Source organism: Leishmania major, chromosome 36, assembly GCF_000002725.2.
Source record: "Leishmania major strain Friedlin complete genome, chromosome 36".
Taxonomy (NCBI): Eukaryota; Euglenozoa; class Kinetoplastea; order Trypanosomatida; family Trypanosomatidae; genus Leishmania; species Leishmania major.
Window position 1 is genome coordinate 1,188,386 of NC_007287.2, and position 26,451 is coordinate 1,214,836.

Here is a 26,451-nt window from a genome sequence, read left to right on the forward strand (position 1 = left end):
GGAGAAGAGCATGGTGACATGGGAGCCACCTAATGCCACATAAAATGCGTTATGCGCAGAGGGGAGGGGGAGGCCGGCTGTGCACCATGCGGAGCGCCGACTATGTGGCCTTCGCGGCACGCTGAACTTTTCATATCCGCATCCCTCTCTACCGAACGAACGTGACGGAGAGCGCGACGCTCCACGCACACGTACGCCACAGTGGGTCGTTACACCTCTCCCCCTGCGGAAGAGTGTGTGAGGACAAAGCAAGTGAATATAATCTGTGGTTCAGTTTCTGGCAAAGGAAAAGGGAGACCCCCCAAAAAACTTGCAGGCGCGCAGAGGCGGAATGGGAGGTGGCTGCCACATCAAGCGTCTACACGGCGCAGTGACTAGGCGGTGCACGCTTGATTGCTTCTTCCCCCTTACTTCCAACAGCTCGAACGCAGATGCTCCGAGAGGGAGCAGCACTGTAAGCACGATACGCGTACAATTGTCCTTCCCCGACACACCTGCATATGGGAGTACATACCTCCGCTGGCGATGCGGAACGCGCGCGCGCACACACACACACACACAACACTTCTCTTCTTTGCCTTACGGGTGCCATCTTTCGGGTGGCCCCCCCCCCCCCCACCTTGTCAGTGGCCTCGCTCCTGCCCTGAAAAACACGTTCATCCTCTCCACGGGTATCATGCTTTACGACTGCGAGCTGCGAGAATTATCAAAGCGTGCAGTACGGGCGTTGGCCCGTGAGCCGGATGAGTTGAAGAAGGTCTTTGGCCCGGCAGACACATTAGGCTTGCGCATGCGAGCAGCTTCTCTGTGAATGTTCACCCGCACGGAGTTGTGCGTTGGCAGATTACCGTCGTAATTCATCCAGTCTAGCACATGCTGCGTGCGGTTGCGCAACTGCGGCACCACCTCCTCCGGCTCGTAGTCCCACTTGACGAGGTGGCTCATGCGCTCCTCAGGCGTGTCGCCGTACCACTGGTAGTTCACGCGCACGTACTGGTTCTGCAGAGGACGCTCACTGAGCAATCTCATCACCTCCTTCGGGTTCTTCACCGCGCTGCCTATTTCGTTGCAGGCGCTCACGATGCCGTTCAGCACCTCCTCGGCACCCTCCTTCACTGTCTGACCAGCCTGCGGCTTTACAGGAATGAGTTTGTGCGTGCCGTCGAGGCAGTGGACGACAACCCAGGGTGTTTCACTGTATTCAAGCAGCATCTCCGCCTCCACGTACACATGCGAGTTGTGGAAGGTGATGGGGATCAGATATGCCTGCGACACACGTTTCGCCACTCGTGCCGCCAGCTCTCCCAGCGGTGTGCTCTGCCGCTGACTATAGTACACATAAATGGACTTGGTGTACGGGTGTACCTTGATGACATTCTCAAGCAGCAGCGCGTATGGCCAAATGACCTCGGCGGCTTCGTTGCCAAACTGCACCTTGGGCTTTGGCAGCCCCTTGAACGGCTCAAGCTCGTCCCATGTCTCGCGCATCTGTAAGTCCCACTTCTTTATGAATTGATACTGTGCTGCCTCCTTGGGTGCGGTCTGGCGCTTGCCCGGACCGCGGTGCATACCGGTGGGCTTGCGGTCGGTTGAGGTGGGCACATCCTGCACCTGCTCCAGCCCAAGCAAGAGTCGCGTTGGGCCGGCACCAAAGCTGCGCGCGGAAGCCCAGAGAGTGGCTGTGGGCCGCGCGAATGCCGCCCTGTGAGCACTAGACAACATTGTTATGCACACTGGCCCGAAGAGCGGGAGCCGGCACACAGGCGCGCTTAAAGCACAGCGGCAAGGCCCGCCTCCTCGCACAAAGTGCGTGCTAGGCGGAGCACGTCGCGAGACAGCGGCGACACGAGAAAAGCAAGGGAGAGCGACGGTCGCAGTCGCCCACTTAACAGAGCTGCGCACAGGAGGAAAAGAAGTGGGGTAGAGAAGAAGGAGTGCAGGTAGGCCACGTAGAGAGTATGACAAATTCAGAGAGTTTATCGGCATGCAAACAGTGTCACACAAAGAGGGTGGGACAGGCGTGGATGGCGTATTAGCGACAGCGTGACCCCCTTCATCAGCCCCGCAGCTGCGCTGAGATGCGGCACATGCCCCATCCCTCCTTCCATTCATGGTTCCACGCGGCGCGGTTGGATTGGGTGGCCATTCTTATGCTGCTTTGAAATTGCACTCCGTTAGAGATTCCATACTTCTGTCTTTGGGTAGAGGCAAGAGGGAAAACGCGCCCGGTCGATTCACCAGAAACACGCGCCCATCGAGTTATGTACGTGGTGAAGATAGAATTCACGTTTCAAGACGCACCTATCCACCCGTGTCACGGCGGTCGCAAGATGGTTGAGTGCACATTTTGTCCAGCTTCCCGACGCGATCACTATTGAGACGCGCAGCTGCATCGCCATGGGTTTGTTTGCCCTCCCACCGTGCCGCCTCTGGAGCAACGGCATTCGCTGCAAGACGGTGCAGTTTGCCCTTACTTCCGCTCGGCCATCTTTGTCAGCATGCGGGAGAAGCGCACCCAGAGACAAGCGCCAACTGAGCAAGACCAATCAAAGCAAAAGGAGATCAGCAGACCACGTGGATTCGGCGAGGAGGGGGGTGTAAAGGGAACAGAGGCACGCACCACACGAATGCGAACACACACGCTCGACGCCCCCCCCCCCTTCATGTTTCCACACCCGAGTCACTGCGATACAGCGGCACGGAGAGCAGCCAATCGCTGCTGGCGCGTCTGGTTCAACACGCGTGGGCAGCCATCCCTGTCCTTTTCCAAGGCTACGCAGTAAGGGCAGTAGTAGGCCACATCGGTCACTCGCCGAGAGCCGCACATGATGCACGCCTCCTCACCTTCGGCAGCCACTACACTGCAGTCTTCGCAGAGGTGCACCTCGCGCATTGTGTCGACGATCTCGCTGAACTGCAGGTCGCAAATGACACAGCGACCCTCGTGCAGGCGGCACACGTAGCCGAGGGCGGTGCCGGCCGTCTTGCGGCACATCTGTAAATCCTTTGAGTGGCGGAGCATTGCTGGGTTCTCGGTTTCCTTTCCCCGATAATTTCGGCGTTTTGGTTATGGGAACGGCACTCTCAGTGCGCTCCCCCCTCCCCCGCTTCTCCTCTCCTCTGAGAGTTGTAGCGAAGCCGTAGAGACAGCAGGGGACAACGTTGCGGAGAGACGAACGCTGTTGGTGATCGAGCTGGAGAGAACTTGAGCGGGACGGGAAGTGTGTGTGTGTGTGTGTGTGTGCGTGGGGGAGGGGAGAGGAGGGGCAAAACAGTTGAATGCAATGCGTAAGTACCGAGGGTGAGTGAGCGAGAATACCAACACCTAGAGGTGGCATCCATCTGCAGCGCATAGCCGGTCAAATGGAATAACGCAGCGAGCAGCTCCCACCGGACCCGTGCGTGTTTACGCGGAAACAGCGGAGAGGCCTGGAGGGGGAAGTGAGGTGGAGCAGCGGCGGTAATAACGACCCTTCGCACGCAAGGAGCACCCCAGCTTGCACGCATCTGCGACAATAAACTGAATCGTTCGTGTCCATGTCTCTCTTGAAGGGACGCGGATGCGAAGGGGGAGGTGGAGAGGAAGGCGGCCGCCGTGGCGAGAGACGGCGTTTAAAAAGGCCATTTTTGCGCCCTCTTTCCGCATCACACCACCCGGGCGCACCCGCATCTAGAGGCGTGCGCAAGGAAAAGAAAAGAAGAGCCTTTTCCTCGTACACATGCATCACCAGCAGCAGCACCAGCAGCAGCGTGGACGAATCAACACCTCAGAAGCAATCCCCCTCTAAAAAAACAAAAACAAAAACGACAAGAAACAATCAATGTCGACAAAAAACGAAACAAAGCCAGCAGCTGTGCTACTTTGTGCACGGGTAGAGCTGTACAGCGTAGAGGAGGCACGCTGCATCTCCTCTTACTCCTCCCCAACCCTGCGATTACCCGGCGCGGAAATTAGGTGCGTGCGGAGCAGCAAGCCTCGTCGGTGATACCATACTGTGCTGCCTCCACAAGCGCATGCCCCTGCACCCTTTTGGCCTTGAATCTTTTCGTTCCAGCAGACGGTACCCGGGTTGGGACGCTCTTCCTTTTCTTTCTGTGTCGTATCCCTTGTTCAGTCGCTGATCGGGTGCTTTCTCTTCGTCTGCTCTTCGAGCAGACGCGTCCGTGGGCGGGGTGGTTGAGTGGTGGCCAGCCGGTCAGTACCCGCACGGCGCGAGAGGAGCAAGGAAACACACCCATTCGCATACCAGAGCAGGGAGGGTGAGCAGTGACAAGATCGTCTCTTCTGTGCTACACGGGGACAGGGCAGGAGGAGACGTCGATGCAGGAGAGGGTGTGGTGGGGTGAACGATGCGCAGCAAAAGACAACGCGTGTGCAATACTGCGGGACGGACATTCACTCGCTGTCGGCGAGAGAGAGCGGGTGGGTAGTGGTGGTGGGGGTGGATGGGGCGGTGACGGCACTGGGCGCTCTCACGTCTGCACCTTTACTCCATTCTCCGCCGCGATGGCAGGTCTTCTGTCGCTGCAACTCCAGACGAAGCTGCGTTTCGCACGCGTGTGACGCTTCCAGCGGTGCTTTCCGGGGGTGGTCGCTGCCGCTTGCGACGTCCAGAAGTGCCATGATACGGGGGCAGCGGCGTTGACTCTGCCGGAAGGAGCGGCGTCTCTGTGAAAAGAAGGGCATCAACGGCGGCGCTTTGGTCTCTCACGCAACCCTCCGTGCCTTCTTTGTGACGCTCTTCCGGTGACGCGGCGGTGCGGGTGCCTTCTGAGAAGAGCTGCTGCTGCTGGCGGTGAAGGGCGAGTGACCGGCGCTTGGCATCGACGCGTTGTAGCTCCTCATAGTGTGGCAGCCTTCGAAGCTCGACTGGAAGCGATGGTGACTGCGACAGCGCGTCAGCACCGCTGCGACTCATGTATCGGCTCGATGCACGGGCTAAAGGAGCGGAGGCTGGCAGCCGCGGGGCAAGCGGCTGCAGCGACCCCGTGAAGCCGCCGCCAACTGCAGGTACACGCATATCCAGCGAAACCCGCGGCTGCTGTGAAATGTGCTCATGGTGCGCCGCCGCGAAGTGTTGATGACGCGACTGCGCAGCAGGTCGCCGACACGTCGGGCACACAGCAGCGCGGATGAGCCAGGAGCGCACACACGCTCCGTGGAACGTGTGCCCACATGGCAGGCATTTCACACTCTCGCCATGCACAAAGTCGTCGAGGCAGATGCCACACGTCTTCGTTGGGTCCGCGGCGACGGAAGGAAAGCGATCAAGCACCTGGCGATAGTGGTGCAGCTTGCCTGAGGCCAGCGTGATGAAGTAGAGGCGCACCAGCATGAAGCACTGCATCCACATTGGGGTAGAGGACGAGGTGTAGTACCACGCTGTGGCGGCGCAGGCGACAGCGTAGAGGTACTGCATGTAGAGGTCGTGCACCTCGGTGAACGGGTTCAGGCCGGAGTCCTCGAGTGCTCGCACGGCGATATGATCGACCTGGCTGGCCAGAGACTCGAGTACCCTGTAGCCCCACATCCGCATCACTGTCGTCGCCAGCGTGCATGCGCTGCGCAGCCCCACTTCCACAATGTACACAATAGACGTGTACCACATCAGAAGCGAGACTGTCCCGCCCTGGGTCCTCTCCTCTGTTGGGAGAAGGGTGTAGTACGCCCACTGCAGCGCGCACCCCGTGCAGCACAACAGAGACCCCAAGGCGAAAAGGACATGCTCGGCTGCGGATTGCGACTGCCACCAACGAATGCTCAGCTCTGTTCGGGTGGCAAGAGCGGAGAGGGCGATGCGCGTCACCAAGGCGGCTGTCCAAAACTGCAGGGCGTTGCCGACCAGCAGTGCAAGGCTCACCACGTCCGCAATGGAGTAAAACTGCGACTGCGTCTGGAGGAAGTCGAGGGAGTCGTCCGGGCTCCAGAACGTGCGGAAGCGACACAGAAGAGAGGCGGCCCGGTGGCAGCAGCTAAAGAACAGGTGAAAGGCCAGGTCCACCTTCATGGCGATCATGGAGACAATGAAGGCGGCCAGCACCCGCGAAACGATGAGAGAGGTGTTCCAGTACAGCAGGAGCCCCACCACGAGGGCGAGGGAGTATGGCCCCAACGTCAGAATCGGTACTGTCGCGTACATGACACTGACTTCTTCGTCTTTTCGGGTTTGGGGATGTGTTAGAAGGGCACGGGTGCGAGTTTGTGTGACTCGTGCGCACACTAGTATTCTCTGCGTTTCGCGTGCTCTTGGTCGACGAAATCTCACTCGAGCCGTGCAATAATGGTGTCTCTGTGAGAGACTCGGGGAGGGGGAAGCTCTGGGTGTGAGTGCGGGCGCAAATAGCGGCTCCGCGTCGCGCTCGCACCGGTGTATGGTGATGTGCAGGAACACGCAGCAACAAGACAAAAAAAAAGCGATGGTAGTTATCGTGTTGCGATGTCGCACGTTTTTCTTTGTTCTGGACACGCACACGCACACGCACACGCACCCAAACCAAAAGACAGAAAAGATGTTGTCGCCCTTCAAGCGGACGGCGGTGTCGTCATGCGCGCATGTACGTGCGTAAATCTCTTCGCTTGTATATTAAGGACGCACAGGTGTGTGAGTTTATTTTTTGTTTTCCAAATTGCTCATGAAAGCAGCATGGACAGAGATGCGAGAGAGACGGAGGCGCGAGGGGAGTGGGGAGGTGGGGGAGAAGTTGTGTGAAGTGGAGAAGATTCGCGGCGCCACTTGAGCCAGGGGGAAAGAAAGATGTGAGCAAAGGTATGAAATGACGGTCACAGCACTGCCGCCGGCCGTGCTGTCCCACCCTCCTCTGTACACGTCTGCCGTTGTCTGTAGGACGAGAAGAGCACGCACTTCAGTGCATCCTCTTTCACGTCGTCTCGCGCACAGAGGGCGGCTTGTGCTGGGATGCGTGCACGCGTGCAAGTGTGTGGGAGACCTTTGCGTCGAGCAGCAAGCACAAAACGTGCAAAGAACAACAGATCATGGTATGTGTGTGTGTGTTTGTGTGTGTGTTGGGTGGGGGGAGGGGGAGGGCAGCGCTGCACATGTGGCGTGAGACTCCTCGCAACACAGGCGCTATCAACGAAAGCACCATGCGCACCTTCCACCACGTACGGATCGAGCACCACCGCGTAAACAGCTGCACCCGCCATCTACACGATCGTGCCCATTCCTTTTTTCCTTTCTTCAATGCCGTTCCCTCTCCCTTTTCTTCCGGTACTACATGTACGCCTGCCATCCAGCGTATGCGCGACCAAGTAAGCGCGGGTCAGAAGCGACGCGCAGCAGTCGCTGCACAAATACATCCTCCTGATGGAGCGTTGACAGCTCCGTCCCCGTGAGGCCGGCATCCTCTCCGTTCTCGTCTCGCTCCCTCTCAGAGAGACACGCCTTGACTCCGCTCCACACGTCCTTGTCTTGGGTCACATACGCGTTGCGTGCCACGTCGCGCAAAATGATGTCGGCGGGGTGCTCGAGATTGAGCTTGCGACGCACCACATCAAGCTGATGCCCAGCAATGTGACTTGCCTCGTCGCCTATCGCGTCGGTATCTGGCATTAGCAGCGCTGCTACCATTTCTTCGACAACATGTCGCTCGGCGCGCAAGACGTGCAAGACGCGGCGCATGCGGCAGCGCGTGACACTGTCCCCTAACACCCCTTGCACACGTTGCAGCTGCGGCGTGTGCCGGAAGGGCATCAGCTCCAGCACCGGCAGCTTGCGCGTCGCGTCGCCAAACGCCAGGCCGAAGCCGATGGCCACCAGTTCACAGTTTAGGAGGTCCACCAGCAAATTGCCAGCGTGGCGGTCCCCAACGCCCAGCACAAAAGACGCCATGGAGGCGGCGGCGTTCGTGTCCAAGAACGCGTCTCGTACGCCAAACCAAGAGCAGTGGTCAGTGGCGATGCTCTCGAGCGACTCTACGAGGGCCGACTGGCGCAGGCGAAGTACAAGACCCTTGTACTCCTGTTCTGGGATCCCGGTGATATAAGCGGTTTTGTAGAGGGAGAGGACCTCTTGCGGCTTTCCGCGAGCCCGGCAGAAGCGGGCCACTGCATCATGCGCATCCGGCGGTGTGGCCTCCTTCATGAGCTCCTGCAGCGGGGTCGTTCTGGGCACCCAGCAAATCAGCCCCACAAGCGGCGAGACGGGGATGACGGCGTAGGTGCGGATCGTCAACGCCGACAGCCGAGAGCGTGGAGACACGAGAAGACACACATTGGCAAATGTGAACACCTCTTGGATGCGCTGGTCTAGCCGGAGGTCCTCGCCGCCCTTGACTATGTAGGTGCAGATGCCGGCAGAGGTGTAGATATCCACCTTCTTCGCGAACCGCTTCGACTTGAGCACGAGGACGCGGTCCGCTACGCCGACGAGCGTGCAGCACTGCTGAGCCCCATCCGGCGGTGTATGGAGGAGGTGTGTCGGCTGAACTGGCTGGAGGATCGGCTCGGCCGCATCGCTGGCGTGGCCCAGTTGGGTAGTAGTGGTAGTCGCGGCCGTGGCGCTGCGCCCCAGCGCGCGTGGGAGTCGCTCCGAGTACAGTCTCAGCTCCTGTGACCTGGTGGCGCTATTCGATGCGTTCGGAGTGAGGGTGTTCAGCGTCTGTGTTACCTGGCGAAGGGCCTCCTTCTTTGCGCTGCGGAATTGTTCACCTGACTTGAGCACCTCCGCGGAAAACGCGTTCCGGCGATCGAGTTCCTGCAACACCTGTGCGGCGCGGCGGTGGTAGAGTTGCGCCCGTCCCCACCGTGCTGGGTCCATGAGATCGCCTTTGCAGCGTTCGTACAGCTGCAGTGCCGCCATTAGATACTCCGCCTGCGCGCCGCCGCCGCCGCCGCGCGTGCACTGCTCGTGCTGCTTCACCAGTGATTCAACCTCGCTCAGCCGCATCTCCAGGCGATGCTGGGGCTCTACGAGCTCATCAAGAGCAGCGGCGAACTCCGCAACGAGAGCCATCCTGTGGCTCCGGTGCCACTTGTGCAGCTCCGCGAGTTCACGTATCAGGTCGTCGTCGACGGCACGGCCGGCGTTGCGACGTTTTCCCAGATCGGCGAGACTGCGCCAGGCGCAGTTGATGGGGTAGTAGAGCACCTGCCCACGCTCGCGGCAGAGGCGCAGAAGGATTCGGGCCAGGACGGCGTGCTCCGTCTGCAGGAGCGCATTTACAAGGAGGGTTGCCCATGGGAGCCACACTTGTGTAGGCAGCATAACCAGAGCCTCCCATGTACCGCGCCACTGAGCCTGCGCTGCGGCTTCGGCTACTCGCGGGAGGGCAAATAGCGAGAGCAGTCGCGGCACCCGTGCTAAAACCGGAAGATGTCCACCACTATCGGCGTCCACGCTGCGGTCGCCCGCTGCCTGCGCGCACCACAGAAAGGTGTTGGCGTAGAGCTGCCAAAGCGATTGCGTCGCGGCTGTTATGGAGGACGCGCGTGTAGCATCCTTCGCATCTCCACGCATGTCGGCGAGGGTGCCGTCGCCGCGCGACACAGGAGGCAACAGTTTCTCCAGCGCGTTGAGCAGGGCTACGTGGGACGGTATTGTGTCCCGCAAGTTTTCCTTCAGCGTTGACACCCACATCTCCCTCTTTGGCACAGAGGCTGTCAACCCAGCAGGGCAGCTTAAGATGCTACCAATGGAGGCGGACATCTCTACTTCGCACTGAGCAACGTCGGCGGCCCACTGCCGCGCAGCTGCGGGAGACAACAGCCCCGCAGCCGCACGCTGCTGCACGTCCTTTCCCGTCGCCTGGAACGCGGCAAGAGCCTCCTCTCGTGATGCGCCACTCACTTCACCTGCCGTAACCGCAATACAAAAGAGGCTACTCCGCTTCTTGAGAAACTCCAAGGCGCAGCGTGTCGGCTCGGAGAGCGTGGCGTGGTCCGCCTTGGACGCTATAGTCTCGATGGCACTCGTCTTCTCCGGGAGAAGCAGCAGTTCTGAGCACTGCTGCACAGTCCACGTGCCCAACAGCTCGTGAATCCGTGCAACCAGCTTGTGACGCTCGTTGTCCGTGAGCTGCAAGCTGCCCGAGAGATCCCCTGTCGACTGCACGTGGTAGTCGATGATGAGCCTGCGAATGAGAAGGACATCGTCAATGAACAGTGAGCCATATGCACCGCTGACAGGCACCGACGCTGGCATCGTGTCGAGGTACGTTTGGAGCGCCACTCCGGCGCTGCTCGCGGTGCTCGTGGAGACGAATCGCAGCACCTGCGCTGCATCCGCCAACTGCGAGAGGGAGTTCGCGGCGAGGTAACCGCAGGCTAGCGAGCTGCCGCCGCCGTCATAGTGAGAAGCGGTGCCTCCAAGCAGGTGGTCAACAGAGGTCTCTACATGAAGCTGACAATCCAGCCAGCGTCCGTTTGCCATGAGACACGCGCCCCACTCGAACCCCGTGCGGTGCCGCGACGCCGTCGAGGCTTCCGCTGTCACCGCTGACGCAGTCCCGTCGCACATCAGCTGCAGCTGCGCGCGTAAGCGGAGGCGCACGCCCTCAACGCTTACTTCTCCGCTCCCCCCTGCCCCTGCAGGCGTTGCGGACTGCAAAGCCGACGCCGCACCACACCAATCCAGCAGCAGCCGTGAGGCACGACTCCGGTAGTGGCGCAGCACTTCCTCCCGAGCAGCGAACAAGGCGAAGACTCCACCGCTCACGTGCGTTGCAGGCGACGCTACAGTTGCCACTGCTACTGCTGCTGCCTCTTCCTCCTCATCTTCCAAGAGTTTTGCAATAACCTGCATCGAGTAGGCTGCCCCACCCATCTCCATGGCATCAAGCGCGCCTTGCAACTGAATGACCGGTGCTCCATGCCGCCTCGCACCCTTGAACAACTGCAGAGCCGCCTGACATGCCGCGTCATCGTGTCGACGCAGTCGCTGCGCCACGTGATAGGCATGCCACCGAAGCGTGGGAAACGCAAGAGAGGGTCTTGTAGGCACCCCCCGCGCTGTCGAAGGCTGCAATGACGACAACAACCTCTCCACAACGTGCGCTGTGCCGTCGGCAACGGGCAGAGACGCCGTTGGCACACTGCCGCCACACGCCTGTACGTGGCTTGCGAGGCGCACTAGGGCCGCGCAGTCAAGACTCGCCAATGACGGCCAACAGGCCGCCTGCGCATGCAACAATAGTTCTAGCGCAACGAAGAGGGCGAAGGGGCTCTTGGCATGCTCGCACTGCCTGGTCGTCGCCCCGCTCTCAAACTTTGGCAACAGAGAAGCGAGGGCGCTACACAGAGAGACTGTGTGTGGTGACTCACTGGTGGCAGGGGATGCGACGGCAGCGTTGCTGATAAGATCGATGAGCACACGGGCAGCCACCTCATCTTCGTGGAGGCACAACACCTGCAGCGGCACCAGCAGAGACTGCAGTGTCAACCGCACCTCAGACAAGCGTCCGGCCGTGTTGCTTTCAAGGAGGGGCGCTGCCGACGACGCGTTGATCACCGAGCGACCAGCTCGCAGTGTGGCGCCATGTGCAGCGCGTAGTTGCGTCGTTGCAAAGATTTGGCGGGACGCCATCACACCGGCCGATACCACTGCGTTCTCTTGCTCGGAATCGCCGCTTTCCAGGTGTAGCCAGGATTGGGCTGCGGCGGTGGCGGTGGCGCACGGCGCGGCATCGAGTCGCCCAGCACCTGTTGCTCGAGGTCTCCGTGCGCCCGACAAAGGCTGGTGGTGGTGGTGTGGTGGCTGGGGTACCAGGGCAGGTGGCGCGTAAATCTGGGCGAGCGCAGCGGTTATCGGGCATGCAGCGTTCGCTGTCGCCGCCTCCGCAGGACTGCCGCACTGCACTGCTTCAGAGAAGAGAGACGCCTTCCGGGGCTGCCGCCGCGCAACGGAGCTTTCCGCCGCGGTATCTGCGCTCGTCGCCAGCGTCGGAGACGCCCCTTCCGAGTGCAAGGCTTCGGGGAAAAGGTAGCTGGGGCTGGCAAAGTTGCGCGACCGCTTTGACAGGGAGAGGAGGAGAAGGGCGACATGCCGCACCCACCCCCCACTGCCACTGTGGCCGTCTCCGCTCGCCCCGTCCTCGGCTGTGAAAAGACACGTGAGGCGCCCCCACATCGTGTCTGGCACATGCTGAGCGTGAACATCCAGATACTCCAGCACCGCACCCTGCACCGCAGGAGAGGCGTCGCGGAGTCCACGACGAGTCAGGAATGCTTCAGCATCTGCGCTGACGCTGTCGCCACCGTCCTGTTTCTCCTGATCCTCTCTCACGACCGTCCACCGCCGTAAGGCAGCGAAACCCATATTATAGAAGGCAACACGCGCCGGCTCCGCCGACTCCATCGCTTGCAAGACGTCGAGACAGCAAAAATCACGCAGAACGTGGCGCACCGACTCCATCGACATATGCGGTAAGGCGTTCCTCACAACCGTGCAGATGCCTAGCAGAAGCTCGCCGTGACCGCCACGCAGCAGCCCCGACAAGCACACGTGAATCGAGTCGTAGTTGTCGGCGACGTAGGTGCCGGCACGTGCCAAGACGCGCAGGGTGAGCAGTTTCTCTGAGTCTTTTCGAATGCTATATCGACGCAGCAGGTCTGTGCGACTGAGCAGCTGGTACACCAAGTCACCGCTCCGGTCCTCCTGCATTGCCTCGAGCACCTCAAGAAACTTCTTGTCCGACTTGCACACATCCAAGGTTGTGCACACAGTGCCCCGCAGCGCGTCGCAAAGGGGTTGCCTGACCGCAGAAGACGGCTTCTGTGTCGCCGCTTCGCTCAGCAGACGGTGTTCAAGGCCCACGAGCCGTGCCGTCATGCGGTAAAGCTGCGGCGATGCCGAGGCACCCAGACAAGCGCCCAGCAAATCGTACACCTCCCCCACCTCCCGGCTGTCTCCGGTGCAGCCGAGGCAGCCGCACGCGTTTGTGACCATATATATCACTTCCAAGGCGGCGCGGCGCTCGTACGCAGGGTGCGAGAGGAGCATCTTCACCTCTGCCGCAGTGAGCGGCTGTGACGTAGACAGACTCGTCGGTGTGGCACCTTGTGCCTGACGGATCTGCTCCAGCAGCTCAGCAAGTCTCTTCTGGGAAGTGGGGTCCAGTGCACAACTTCCCTCACGTGCAGTCAAGGAGTGCTCCCATGCCAAGTGAACGGCAGCATACCGGGCAAGCGCTTTCAGCGATGCGGCGCTACCCACAGCTAAGGCTCCTGACCCCCCTTCGCGGTGCCATCTTGTTAGGAGGGCGATAAGCTCCCAGATGACCTTCCCCGCCCGTTCCGAGGGCGCCATCGCGGCCACGGAGTCGGCGACCCCGTCGAAGATGCACCGCGCAAAGGTGCCAAAGAAACGCTCGTGACGGCATATCATCTCGTAAAAGACCATTCTGACGGGCAGGCGCAGCTGTGGCTGCCGCGCGACCGCGACAACGTGGCGAACCCACTCCGGTGGTTCACCCGGCGTCACCGAGGATGACGGAAAGTGCCGAAGAAGATGCGCGAACAGCTCCGGCACTTGGCACCTGTTCATGTCTCGCCACAGCTGCACTTCTCCCACCGCGTCCAGCAAATCCGTCACAACGACCCCACGTCTCTTCACGAGGAAGAGGCCGTTCCACCCTGCGACGCTGCGCTCTTGAAAAAGGCATCGGCAGAACACCTTCTCGGCTTGCTGCGTTTGCGAGAGTGTCGCGAGCAGGCACCGGAACGCGGCTTGACGGTATCGACGCGGCGCGTCCGCGCGCGCGCTGTCGCCAACGTCACCGTCAGCCTCCTCGGCACTGTTGTTGTCGCCGCCGGTATTCGGTAGCTGCCATGCCGCGCGACACGCCTTCAGCACCTCCAGCGTGAGCTCCACCCCAGTTGTATTTGGATTTCTGCCGGTGAACGCTGTGCTGATCGATCCTCGCAGGTCGGTCAGGGGGCAAAGGCGGTGCATCAGCGCCAGACAGGAGAAAGCTGCGGTTTGCACATAGAAGCATCCAAGCGCGGGCGCCCTGCCGGCCTCAGTTACCCAGCTGCGAACCTCTTCCTCGAAGAGTCGCAGCCGCACCGCCTCAGCAGAGGCCTGTAGGAGTGGAAGAAGGACGTGCTCGGTGAGGGCGTCGATGCCAGAGTGTGTGCGTGGATCGCGCAGCAAACGGGAAGCGCACCTGCACGCGTCCAGCTGAAGCGCCTGCTGGCAAGCGCTCAGCGCCTGCAGCGCCCCATGCACCTGGCGAACAATGCTGTCGCGCTGCGGCATAGACTCCTGTGCGAGGAGAGGGGCAATCACCTCGAGCACCTGCACGTTGTGGGGCAGCACTGCCGCGAAGAGCGCCGTTCCTGAGTGGACCACGTCGGCACCATTCGTCTGTTCCCGGTGTGTCTTCAGCTCCGCCCACCGCAGCGGCAGCGCGTTGTTGAGTACCTCGTTGAGAAGGTCGAACGCCACTTCCACGGCCCTCATGTCGACAGGAAAAACCACCAAGGAGCGACGCGCCGGGCGCGGCGTCACAGTTGCAGCAAGCACGTGAAAGCCCCATACAACACGCTCTGTTGCACCAATACATGCCAGGAGGCTGTACATGTTGGCGGGCTTGCTGACGAATAGCACCAGATCGCAAAGCGCGCTGCTCAGAGTCGGATCTGTGCAGATGGCAGGGCCTATCAGTTGCACAAGCATCAGCAACGCTGCGAGTCGAGCACCTCCGCGGCCGTCGTCTTGCGCCCCCGTCGGCGCGCTTTCCCGCATCTCTCGCTCCGCCGCAACGAGATTCGCGCAGACACGGCAGAGAGCCTTGTCGTGCTCGGATGTCAGCGAGCGACGCTGCAGTTCCGCGAGCCAGTCTCCAACCAAACTGAAGAGGGAGACTGCCTCGCTTGAACTTCGAAGAGCACCTTCTGCCATCGCGACCGTGGTCAAAGACGGCAGCGCAGAGACGAGACGGTCTGTGGGTAGCGCAGCACTTGCTTGCTGCCAGCACCGGTTCATGACACTGCCAAAGGCGCGGCTCAGTAGCACCGAGCTCGACCTTGATGAGGGCGACACAGCCACTGCGCCATCACCGTCATCGAGGTTGACAGCGAACGAGGGCTTCGTGAAGGAGATGTTGTGCTGCACCGCGTCGGAAGCAAGCAGGTCGCGTAGGTGCTGGCGAAGGAGTGCGGGATCAGGCTCACTAAGCATAAGTACCAACAGTCCCTCGCACACCTCTTCTCCGCCCGTAGCATTGAGGGCGGCGGCATTTCGCAGTAATCCCAACAGCATTGTGACAACCGTCTTCGGGGATAGCTTCATTGAATCAACTATGCGCATCCACAACGTTGCGGTGCCGGAGGCGCGAGGGGCCTCCACCTGACAAAGCGCAGCTGCGAGGGCAACCGGCCCAGTAGCAAGCGCTGATGGGCCTACGCTTAGCGCATCGATAAGCTGGCGGGCAGGCGAGGCTGCGGTGAACACACTAAACACGCCAGTCTCCTGGATGGCGCAGAGTACGTCCTCGATCACCTGTGCGCCGCGACGCCTTTGGCCAGCCACACGCATTAGGAACTCAATGAGTTCCACGCACCGCCGCGCCGTCGGAGCCAGTCGCGAGGAGGGGGCGCAACAGTGAAGCGGCACGCCAACAGTTGTGTCTTCACCGACGTCTCCTGCCCAGTTCTCCACGGTCGCTTTAGCTCCCGCCACCATCACGCGAGCAGCCTGCGCAATCACGGTAGGCGTTAGGAGCAGAGAGAAATGCGTGGCGTGCGTCTGCTCCGGTACCACGTCTACAAGTTCTAGTAGCCACCGTACGAGGTGCGAAGAAATGCACCTGCTTTCATGCGTTGCCACGCGTGCCTCCTCGACAATGGCCTGGAGCACGACCGTCAGCAGACGGAGCAGCTCTGTCTCAACACTGCAGTCGTCCTCCCGCGCACAGATGACAGGGGGTACTGCTTCAGCGATCGCCCTTTCGTTGTTTTCGGTGCCATAGCCACTGTGAAGGAGCGCTACGAGGGTGGCGCACCCGCCAACCACGCTGTCAAGTGACCTAGCCGCGGCGGAGCACAGCCGCTGCTGCTGCTCACGGATTAGTTCCTGAGAAAGCAGCAACACCTGGTGCGCGTTGGCGCTCGTGTGCGTTATCGCAGGCAGGGTCTGCAGCAGCGTGATGGCGCAGGCGGTGTGCCGTCGCGCCAACGCTGGAAGCACCGCACACGCTGCATGCACAAGATCTGCCGCGACTTGGTCTGCCTCCCTTTGCTCTTCTTCATTTTCCAGTTGGCGGATATCGTGACAGTAGGCACACAACCAACGAAGCGACTCTTGCACCTCGTTGCACGTGACAGTCTCCATCGCCCCCCATATAGGGACCTCCGTGCAGCGCCGCAGGCAGCCAACAGCACCTTGCGCCACCGCCTGCACTGTGCACGCCAGCACCGGCACTCTAGTTTTGCACAGGCGGCGCATCATGAGGTGTAAACAATGAGCCGCCCCCAACCGAGAACATTCAGAGACGCCGCACTCCATCCTTACCAGTTGCCTGATCACCGCTCGAAAATGAGGGGTCACCGCTTGCGGTTCGTCTGCGGGTGGTATGGCATAGGCGAAGAGGGCCTCCGTCGCAACCTGTCGTTGAGTCGCCTCTTGCTCGCCAAGCCCGCGCAACAGCACGGACACAAACGACTCCGCCTCTTCGGGGGTACCTGCTGACCTACCAAACCACCGCGCTGTTTGCATCAGCAACCCATGTAGCCCTTGGTGCACCATGCTACCACCGTTGCCACCGCCGCCACCACTACCACCCGTGCTGGTGCAGGCTAGAGAAGCAAGGGACAGCAACGGAGGAAAGACGGCGCTGTCCCAGTGGCTCACCTTCTTACCAATCACCCACACGACACACCAGTACAGCACTTCCGCTGCCGCTGCGCGTACTGCTGGCTGCTTGCCGTGCAGGCTCAACCGTGAGACGAGGGGGACAAGGTATCCAATGTGCAGCGCACTATCTACTGGTACGAGTGGTATGGTGACTGGCTGCATTGTCGCTAACCAGCGTGGCATGCTATCTCGACGACCGTTGCTGGCCCGCTCGCCCCTGCAGAGCCGGGCAAAGGTGGCCTCGTTGCTGTGATGCTGCAGCTCCGCAGCGATGGCGACACCGTGCCTTGCCGACAACATTTGCACGGGGGCTCGCACGGCAGCCACCACCTCCGCGGAGCGCAAGGCGCTCGTGAGTGCCGGCAGCACTGCAGCTGCCCAGCGAGGCGAACGGCATGATTTCTTTTCCAACACGCGCAAGCCATACTGCCTGTTACTCTCAAGCACAGCGGGGCTGTTGCCAAAGCTGCACACGACCTCATTCGCGCTGCCGGTGGCACTTTCTGCTTTCCGTGGTGTTGGTGTGCCTGCCATGACAACCTTGAAGGCGCGCACATACGCGTCGAGGCGGCGGTGATCGTCGCATGTTCGGGCGCGGCTACCGGCCAGCTCATCCCTCTCTTCACTCCCCACAAGCGCCGCGCCAACCACCACACACATGGCACACTGGTAGAGCAGCTCGTCGCTGTACACGTGCACCCGTCGCAGGCACTCCGTACATAAAAAGTGCCGAAGGAGCGGCGAGACGCACAGGTAGTTTTCGTGGTAGCCATCACTGGTGACAACCGAGTTGCCACTCGCTAGTGGAGCGTCCGTATAGGGCTGCTGATGTGTCGATGAGTGTGGGCGCATGTCCTCGATGCCGACGACGGTGCGGTGAAGCAGCGTGTAAAAGCCGGAGACGTGCGGTGCGGCAGTGGCACCACGCACCAGCGCTTCCAGCCACGCCGTCAACTCCTCTGCTGGTGGGCGACAAACGCAGCCAGACCGCTTGAGCCCCTCGCTGAGGCGGACAAAGAAGTCCACAAAACTCAAAAACGCACTGTAATGCGTCGGAAAGCTAGGCTGCACGACATCGACGCCGCCCACCAGAATGCGCTCCAGCGTCGCCTCGCTGTTGCTTGCCACGATCCCCACCTCCAGCCGCGCCCGCTCGCAGAAGCCCGTGCAGGCGCGGTAAAAGGCGGCAGAGAGGCGTTGCTTCGACTCAGCCTCGGCTTCTGCGCCGGATTCCTCACGTGTCGTCAGGAGCCTCGTCCACAGCGTTGCCATGCGGTCCAACCGCTCCTCAGCGGAGATACATTCACCTGCAAGCCTCATCATGGCTGCACCTGGCGCCTCCCCGACAAGTTCAAGTGTACGCTCGCTTAGAAGGCGAGGCAGGGTGTTGTGGGGTGCGCGTGGGTGGTGCGTGAGAGCTCTGATTACAAGCACGATACCCAGCACTGTCTTCTCTCGGTTGTAGAACTTCGGGTGTGGGTAGAGGAGGAGGACCCAGTCGAGAAGCTCCCGCACCACTGTCTGCTGTCGCGGCGACACCGACGGCAGCAGTGTCAACAGCTGCCCAAGGGTGGCGAGAAGGCAGGGCACCTGTGGAAACGACGCCTCCGTCCTCTGTGCGGACGCGGTGATCAACAGAGCCCCTACACGCTCCTCGAAGCGCGTGCTCATCGCCTGCAGCGCCTGAGGACCACTTAACGCGGCCACGGCGGGGAGCAGGTGATACAGAGCTTCTAAGGCGTAAGAGGCTTCCCGGTCCGCGCTCGAGTCCAAGGACCGCAGGAGGGACTCGACAATGCTATGAAGCTTGTGTGATGCGTCCGTATTGCGCGTGGTATTCGCGTCCGCCACCTCTGATGAGCAGTGCTGCTGCAGCTGAGAACTCAGCGTGGACCAGAACACTGCCGCCGCGGCGTGTGTTTCTCGACGCACGTCTTTGTTGCGGTGCATCCACAGCAACCTGAGAGCGGCGCTGTACTCGGCGGCGCACAGCAGCGTGAAATGCGCAAGGGTATCGGCGGCTCGACGACGAAGCAGGAAGAGTGCTGAAAGGCAGAACGTGTAGTTGGTCGAAGTTTCGCCCAGCATCAGCGCGCTGAGTACGATGTTGTTGATGAGAGCCAAGGCAGCGGCGTCCTCTTCGCAGCGGAGCGGAAAACTGCCCAGAAACCCCGCCAGGCCCCGTAGAAGGCCCTCTCCAAGAGTTTGATTCACCTCCGCCCGCTGGGCAAGATTCCTCGCAACGCCGAGGAAGCATTTCAGAATTCTCTCCGCGAGCTGTCGGCTTAGGGCGTGCGCATACGCTGGCTGCTCACACAGACAACCTAGAAGCTGCATAGAGGCGTTCTGCGGCCGAAGCGCGACGTCATGCTTGGCCCCACAGATATCTGTGCACAGTTTGGCCACCTGTGCCACCTCATCCCCAGAAGCAACCACCGCGCCATGTGCCTCCTGCAAGTCTGACAGCTGCATCAACGCGAGCAGGAGATGCAAGCACTCCGTCTGCACATCCGCGCGCTTCTTTAATGGAAACAGCAACTTTAGCAACCGCATCGTGGCCTCAAAGAGGCACCGCAGTTGCCCAGGTGACGCACCTCGCACGAGCGGTGGCTTCACAGCGTCGCACAGCAGCTTCACAAGGTGCTTCAGAATGTCTGCTTCAGGCGCACGCGCCGAGGCCGCCACCGAATCCGTGAGGCGGCGAAAGAGGGAGAGGAGAGTCGCAGTCGCAGTCGCTGCAGTGGTCGGCGCACGCGGCTCAGCGACGGTGAAGTTCGCTGAACATACAAGCTCCCACACGCGCTGGCCATTTGTGTGGTGGTCAGTGAACAAGTATGCGTGATCGGCGATGCACTTCCTTATCGTATCAATCGTTGTGGGCGCCGCTGTCCCACTCAAGTGGGCAGCGGGGCCATCCACGAAGAGGTCAAGCTGCGTGATACACTTCAAAATGACGTTGATGACCTCGTCCATCCTAGTGCTCACTTTAGGTCCTTTGCAGAGGATGAGGAGGAGGAGGGTAGGAGTCAGGGAAGGAGTAGGTGTGTGGATTACAGCTGTGCCCGTTTCTCTCTGTGTGTACGAGGGCGCTATATGTGTTTCCTTCCCCACCCCCAAAAACACTTTAGACGAGCGAGTGCGGTTTCGCACACGCTTGTTGGGCAGGTCCAGTCACTATGTGAGTATGCGCGCTCTGTGCTCGGACATACGTGCGCGTGTATGTGTGCTGAAGAAGTGGGTGCCTCACTTGCCGATCGGCATACCGTTAATGCGATGTTCAGAGAGAGGCGAGAAGAGGCGCGCGAGGGGGAGGGAGAGAGAAAGCATGAAAAAGAAACAGAGAGTCGGTTGCGGGTACCTACACCTTCTACTTGCGCCGCGTGCGTGCATATGCACATCTGTGCGCGTGTGTGATGAATGCGGGGTCTGAAGAATAAGGATGAGGCACACACGCACACAAATACACCCACCTACACTTACGTGTGCAGTCCCGCAGGTTCAGTTGAGGCAGGAAACGGAAGACGCCCTGTTACACAGTGCCCCGGAACACCACATTTTGCGGATGAAACTGCGGCTTCACCAACAGTGTGAGGGAGGCCCGCAACGCGGACTTCCGAGAGAAAGAGAGAGAGAGTTCGTTGCTAGAGTCGGAACGGCTGCCCCACGTGCGCCCGTGTGCGTGTGACGTGCGTAGACCGCTTTGTCTGATGGCCCCCTCCGTTTGCTGCCTTCCCGAGGGACTGAATCGGCAGCACCGTGTGCCACGGTGGCGCGTTCTTTTCTGTTGATTTTGTCTTTTCGTTCTTCATCGCCTTACGCTAACCACACACACACACACACATCGAAGGCCAGTATGTTTCGTGTGCGTCATGCTTCGTGGGACAGTGCGTTCGTGTGCACGTGCAGAAGAAACACACACACACACACGCACACACACACATACATACATAAATACAATGTTTTCGCTGTTTTGTGTTCGTCCATCCCCTTTTCAATGCGTCTTTTCTCGTTGCGTGTGTGTGCTTGCGTGCGTGTGTCTATATCAATAAAACAAAAAACTGAAGTAAGCAAAACAAGAGGGAGAGGCAAGAGGCCTAATGGAAACCACTAGCGAGCGTGCGCGTGCACACATAAATACGACCTTATACAGAGCCCCCCCCCCCCCACCATATCTCTCTCTTTCTCTAGCTTCGGTATTGTGTTACCACTCTTCTCGAAAACTCAGCACCTGCCTGCATGTGCGTGCGCGTGTGATCGATGACTTTTTCACTGCTTTGCCATTTGTCACGTGTTCATGGTGTTGCCACGCGCCTGCCGATGCGCTTCGTTGTTACCCTTGATGGAGGCAAGTCAGGGGCCGCAATGACCAAAGTTCTGCAGCTAGCACATTCTTGTATATGCCTACGCACTGCCGCGAGGAGATGAGTTGGGAAGACATCCATCAGCAACAAGGGCACCCACAAAACACACACACACACACACACATATATATAAGACAAGACTGGTTCCCGGAAAAGAAGAGCTAGTATGACCTTTAACTCGCCCTCACCACTTGTCAGAGTTGACTCCAGCAGTGGCGCTCTCTTCTTTCCATACCCCTTTCTTGGGATCGCACCTTCACTTGACGTGAGAGCACGAGGTGAAATGTAGGGAAAGGGGCAACTAAAGGCGAGAAAAGGAGACGAAGAAGAGAGGAAGGGGGGGGGGCAGGTTGGTGGTTGTAGGGACTGCAGGCCAGCGGACAGCAGACGCCAAATCTGGAGGGGATGATGTCATCCGACTATCCATCGCATGGATGCGCACCCGCCAAACGAAAACGAAAGCATGCGCGCGCGCGCGAGAGAGGCAATACCAAGCCGGCTGGTCATTCAGTCAACACCTAAGACAATAAGAACGCGCCACTATTCTTGCTGGTTTTCCCCTTTTGCAGTTAGGGGCTTTAAACACCGTCTCTCACTCTCTCTCCATTCCCCCTGCTCTGCCCTTCCTTCACACTCGCTTCCTTCGTATTTTCTGTGTGTCTCTGTGTAGGTCGACGAACAGACACAGCTGACAAGGCTGAGATGTAGAGACACTCTGCACAAGTACGTGCACACAAGAGATGGAAGATGCGGGGAGGGAGGACGGAGTCACACCAAAAACATATAAAACAAATGAGAGACAACTTACGACGACATCAAACAACAACGGAGGAGAGCAACTTACACGCACACGCAAGGAGATGGCCAAGACAAAAGAGTGGCAAACATAACGGAGGGGGAAGGCAGATGAAGAGTGCGCCGGTTTTCTCCCCTGTTTTGGTTTTGTTCCTTCCGTCCAACTGGTTAGCCATTTCTTCTTTTTCTTCACGGTTGCACGGGTACACCGTAACGAGACATGGAGAGAGATTCATATATAAGACAGGCGGCAAGCACGTGTTGCTGGTTTAACATGAGGGGGGGGGGAAGGAGGAGGAGGAGGAAGGGCGGGGGGGGGAGGCATCACAAGTAGAAACTAACCAAGTAGAACAAAAAGTAACATATATATATATATATATGAGCACACATAAACATCCACCCACACAGATACAGAAAGGACAGCTTGAATAGGAGGAGGCGTAACAGCCACTTCTTTTTGTGTATTCGCTCCCCGTTTAGAGCTCTCTCCTCCCCCTCTTGGCCGCTGTCGCGGCACGCTGTAGCACCATCATGGCAGCGATCTTAGTTGTGTCTGTTGTGTTAGAGGTAAGAAAGAGGGAGGAAGGGTGCGCAGCTGCTTGCCATGTGCTTGTGTGTCAGGCGTGACGGTCAAAGGGGGTGATCCGGGTAGATGGAGCGGAGATGGGTGAGGGCGCGTACGCCCGCAGACGCACGGACCACAGAGACCCGCAAGACACATGCGGCACAATCAGGAGTCTGACAATGAGGGAGGTGGTGGCGGAGGGGGGAGGGGTGAGAGGTAAAGAGGAGCAATCGTAACCAATCAATCAACCAAGCGAGAGAAGGGGCACACACGCCCCGCCCCCCTTCCACCCACCCAAAAGGCGGCCTTTTGATGATACATCTACACACATCCACACAGAGATACATGGGCCACTATGATTTGGAAAGAGCAAGCACACAGGCCAACTGCAGCGGCGAGAAGAACGCAGAGGGATGACAACGGTCGGAGCTACTGGCCTTTCCATCTGTGGTCTATCCTATTTATGCGTCTCCTATCCTTGCTGCCGTCCTTCTTCCCTTCTCACGCCATCACGCTAGTTCACCCGAGTACATTGGCCTCTCTTTTCCTTCATGGAGTGCATGGAATCGTGTGCGTGTGGTCACGCGGGGTCCCCAGCTGCACGAGCCTTGACTTGGTCGTCTCTCTCTTCCCCTTTTCTTTGTAAGCCCCTCCTGTGTTACCGAGAGAGAAGAGAAAGAGCAACAACAAGTGCGAAGGGGTCCTGAAAGGTAATGGTGTTTCATGCGAGGCAGCGGGCGGATGCAGCACCCCGCACGCTCACCCGAACTTACACGCACACACACGCGCAGACGCCCATCTCTTCTTCTGGCTGTACCGTCGCGACTACTTGGCAAGCTCTACCGCCTTGCGGGCAGCGGAATCGAAGTCTTCGACGGGGTGGATGACGAGGCCACTGTTGCGGATGATCTCCTTGCCGCGCTGCTCGTTAGTGCCGCAAAGGCGCACCACGATCGGGATGGTGGTGTTGAGCGCCTTGGAGGCGTTCACGACACCTTGCGCTATGACATCGCAGTGCATGATACCACCGAAGATGTTAACCAGGATGCTCTTCACGTTCGAATCACCCGTGATGATCTTGAAGGCAGCCACAATCTGCTCCTCGGAGGCGCTACCACCAGCGTCGAGGAAGTTGGCCGCGCTGCCGCCGTGCAGAGAAATGGTGTCCATGGTGGCCATGGCCAGACCAGCGCCATTCACAAGACAGCCGACATTGCCATCAAGAGCGATGTAGTTCAGATCGTGCTTCTTGGCGAGCACTTCCTTGCTATCGATCTGGGTCTGATCCTCCAGGGCGAAGATACCCCTCTGGCGGAAGGCGGCGTTGTCGTCAAAGCTGAGCTTGGCGTCGATCTCCATCACATCACCGTTTTCGAGCTCAACGAATGGATTAATCTCCACCATGGTGCAGTCCTTCGACTTGCCGATATTGTAGAGGGCTTTGATTTGCTCTGCCGCGCGCTCCGTCGTCTCACCTGCGAAGCCGAGCTCCTTGGCGTACGCCACAGCCGCGTCGTGGTCCACACCCTCAGCGACGTTGACCTTCATGGTCTTGATCTTTTCCGGGTGGGTCTTGGCGAGCTCCTCGATGCTCATACCGCCCTCGGCGCTACCGATGAACATGGGCGACGCGCTCTTTCGGTCGAGGATGAGGGAAAGGTAGAGCTCGCGCTTGATGCCCGCGACGGCCTCCGTGACGTACAGCGTGTTCACCAGCTGGCCCTTGGGACCGGTCTGCTTCGTCACCAGCGTGTTACCGAGCATGTGCTTGGCAGCCTCGACGGCGGCAGCGGCGCTGTCGCACACGTGCACACCACCCTGGAAGCCATCTTTGAATACACCCTTACCGCGACCACCGGCCAAGATCTGAGACTTCACGACCTTCTTCTCCGTCTTGATCTTGGCGCACGCGGCCTCGACCTCCTCGATCGTCTTGCATGCAATACCGAACTCCACCCTGCCGCCGTTGTCCTTAATGATCTGCTTGGACTGGTACTCATGGATGTTCAGGAAGCGGCGCTGCACGCTGGCAGCTTTGGGGGTGCACAAGCGACCAAAGCGGAACATGGCGAATGACGGCTCTGTATTTATGTATACGCGCGGCTGCCACACAGAGGAGGCCAGGGAGGAGCGGGGAGGGGGTGGGCTAGAAAGAAGCGACTGACACTTTTTTGATCTGGCGGAAACAAGGCGCAGAGCGAGTAGAAAACGAGAAGACTGACTCACGATTCCTGCACCAACAGCAAAGGTGAGTGGGAAGGGGGAGGGGGCGGTGGACGTAGAAGAAGAGCAGCGAGGAGCATGCATGAGTGTGTGTGTATGTGTGTGTGTGTGTGTGCACATCTACTTCTGAGAAAGACGCATGTGAACTTAGTCAATAAGGGTGGGCGTACCACCCGCTTCCGCGGAGTCGACCGCATCCACCTCATGACGCGCGTGGAGCAAGCGGTAGCCAAGAAAGATGAGAGGGAGGAAGGAGAAACTCTATGCTCCTTTCCAGCGTCTTCCACGACGGGGTCCATCACGCGACGCCTATCCCGCATCCTTCCGATAGAAGCGCGTGTGGTGTGCTAATATTGTTCTGTGCTCTTTATTTTTCTTGCCCATCCGCATGGCATGAGCCCCGCGGCCACGGGAGAAGCAGTACACGTAGAAGTAGAAACACGAAGAGTCAAGGTTATCGAAGGGTGCAAACTTGTCGTAGACACTGCGCGGCGCCAACACGGTTCAGCTTCCCCCCACACACACGGCGCGCAGCGGCTTCCACGCGTGCGTATGACCAGTACGGTGGAGGGGGATAACGTCACTTGCTGTGCTCCCGCAGCATACACATGGTGATGTAGTACTGTCGCCCGTACAGAAGCGTGTTCCACAGCGTGAATGTCAGAAGGATCGTGTTGAGCTGCGTCGCACCACTGTGCTGAGTAAAAAGGAGCGAGTAGAGCACCAGACGGATGCCCTCATGGATTGTGTTAAGCATCAGCAGCCATCGGTTCAGTGGCTCTAGAAACACAAAAAGGCGTGAAAGCATCAAGAACACGAGCAGGCCACCGTACAGTGCCGCTGCAAGCGGCGCGTTAGCCCTGCTGTCGAACCACCAGGTGCCATGCGCTAAGTCTTTCGGATTGGCCTGCCGCAGCTGAAGCAGCTCGTACGCATCCGCGAGGATGAGCGCGGCCGTGTACCACTGAATAGCAAACATCGACGGCGCTGTGGCAGTCGTGATGATACGAACAGAAGAGCAAGAAAGATAATCGATACGGGTTCCTCTTGCGTTAAGCAGTGGAGCACGTGCCGCTGCTACGGGCGGGCTCGTTTATGCTGGAGTAGTCGCTTCGCCCATGTCGAAGGAGAGGGGGTGGGGGTGGGGGTGGGGATGAGGAGAGCGGAGATGTCAACCAGCACAAAGAGAAAAGAGACCCAGAAAAGGGGTAGAGGAACGACATGTGTCCAGATGAAGATAAAGACCCGCCCACTCACCTGGATCGGAAGTGAGGAATAGTCCCCGCCTCCACTCACCACTATCTCCCCATGCCAAGGAAGCTCGTCTTCCCCGTCGAGAGATGGCGCTCGCCTCTCAAAAAGGCAAGTACGCGAGCTATGAACACCGACTCGACCACTACCACACCGTAGCACTGCAGTTGGTGAGTACTCGCCTGTGTGTATGTGTGCATGAAGTTCGCGCTGTAGACAAAACATAGCCGAACTGGCTTACCGCCGCGACAGCGGACAAGATGCAATGCGACCCAAGACAGCCCCTTTACTTACGCCCGCTCTCTCTCTCTCTCTCTCCCTCGAGCTCGCCGCCGAACGCCCGCCCTCCCTCAACGCAGAGGAAAAGTGCATAGACTTCCCCCTTCCAAAAAAAAAACAGGGAGAGCGAGGGAGCAAGGCCACCTTAACCCGAAGAAGACCAAGA

At 59.4% G+C, this 26,451-nt stretch overlaps 6 protein-coding genes across 6 annotated transcripts; all 6 read right to left on the reverse strand.

The window, feature by feature from the left end:
• Positions 1-681: 681 nt before the first annotated feature.
• On the reverse strand, positions 682-1,722 carry LMJF_36_2910 (conserved hypothetical protein; the record flags this gene model as incomplete). The annotated part of the gene is made up of 1 exon (XM_001686818.1): positions 682-1,722. One exon carries the CDS (start codon positions 1,720-1,722, stop codon positions 682-684), a length of 1,041 nt encoding a protein of 346 aa, XP_001686870.1.
• Positions 1,723-2,680: 958 nt separating this feature from the next.
• Positions 2,681-3,022, reverse strand: LMJF_36_2920 (conserved hypothetical protein; the record flags this gene model as incomplete). Its single annotated transcript, XM_001686819.1, has 1 exon — positions 2,681-3,022. One exon carries the CDS (start codon positions 3,020-3,022, stop codon positions 2,681-2,683), a length of 342 nt encoding a protein of 113 aa, XP_001686871.1.
• Positions 3,023-4,487: 1,465 nt separating this feature from the next.
• Positions 4,488-6,140, reverse strand: LMJF_36_2930 (conserved hypothetical protein; the record flags this gene model as incomplete). The annotated part of the gene is made up of 1 exon (XM_001686820.1): positions 4,488-6,140. One exon carries the CDS (start codon positions 6,138-6,140, stop codon positions 4,488-4,490), a length of 1,653 nt encoding a protein of 550 aa, XP_001686872.1.
• A 1,092-nt stretch (positions 6,141-7,232) lies between these two features.
• LMJF_36_2940 (conserved hypothetical protein) lies at positions 7,233-19,784 on the reverse strand (the record flags this gene model as incomplete). The annotated part of the gene is made up of 1 exon (XM_001686821.1): positions 7,233-19,784. One exon carries the CDS (start codon positions 19,782-19,784, stop codon positions 7,233-7,235), a length of 12,552 nt encoding a protein of 4,183 aa, XP_001686873.1.
• Positions 19,785-23,357: 3,573 nt separating this feature from the next.
• Positions 23,358-24,599, reverse strand: LMJF_36_2950 (putative succinyl-CoA ligase [GDP-forming] beta-chain; the record flags this gene model as incomplete). Its single annotated transcript, XM_001686822.1, has 1 exon — positions 23,358-24,599. The coding sequence occupies one exon, from the start codon at positions 24,597-24,599 to the stop codon at positions 23,358-23,360; it is 1,242 nt and encodes a 413-aa protein (XP_001686874.1).
• Positions 24,600-25,335: 736 nt separating this feature from the next.
• On the reverse strand, positions 25,336-25,734 carry LMJF_36_2960 (conserved hypothetical protein; the record flags this gene model as incomplete). Its single annotated transcript, XM_001686823.1, has 1 exon — positions 25,336-25,734. One exon carries the CDS (start codon positions 25,732-25,734, stop codon positions 25,336-25,338), a length of 399 nt encoding a protein of 132 aa, XP_001686875.1.
• Positions 25,735-26,451: the final 717 nt, after the last annotated feature.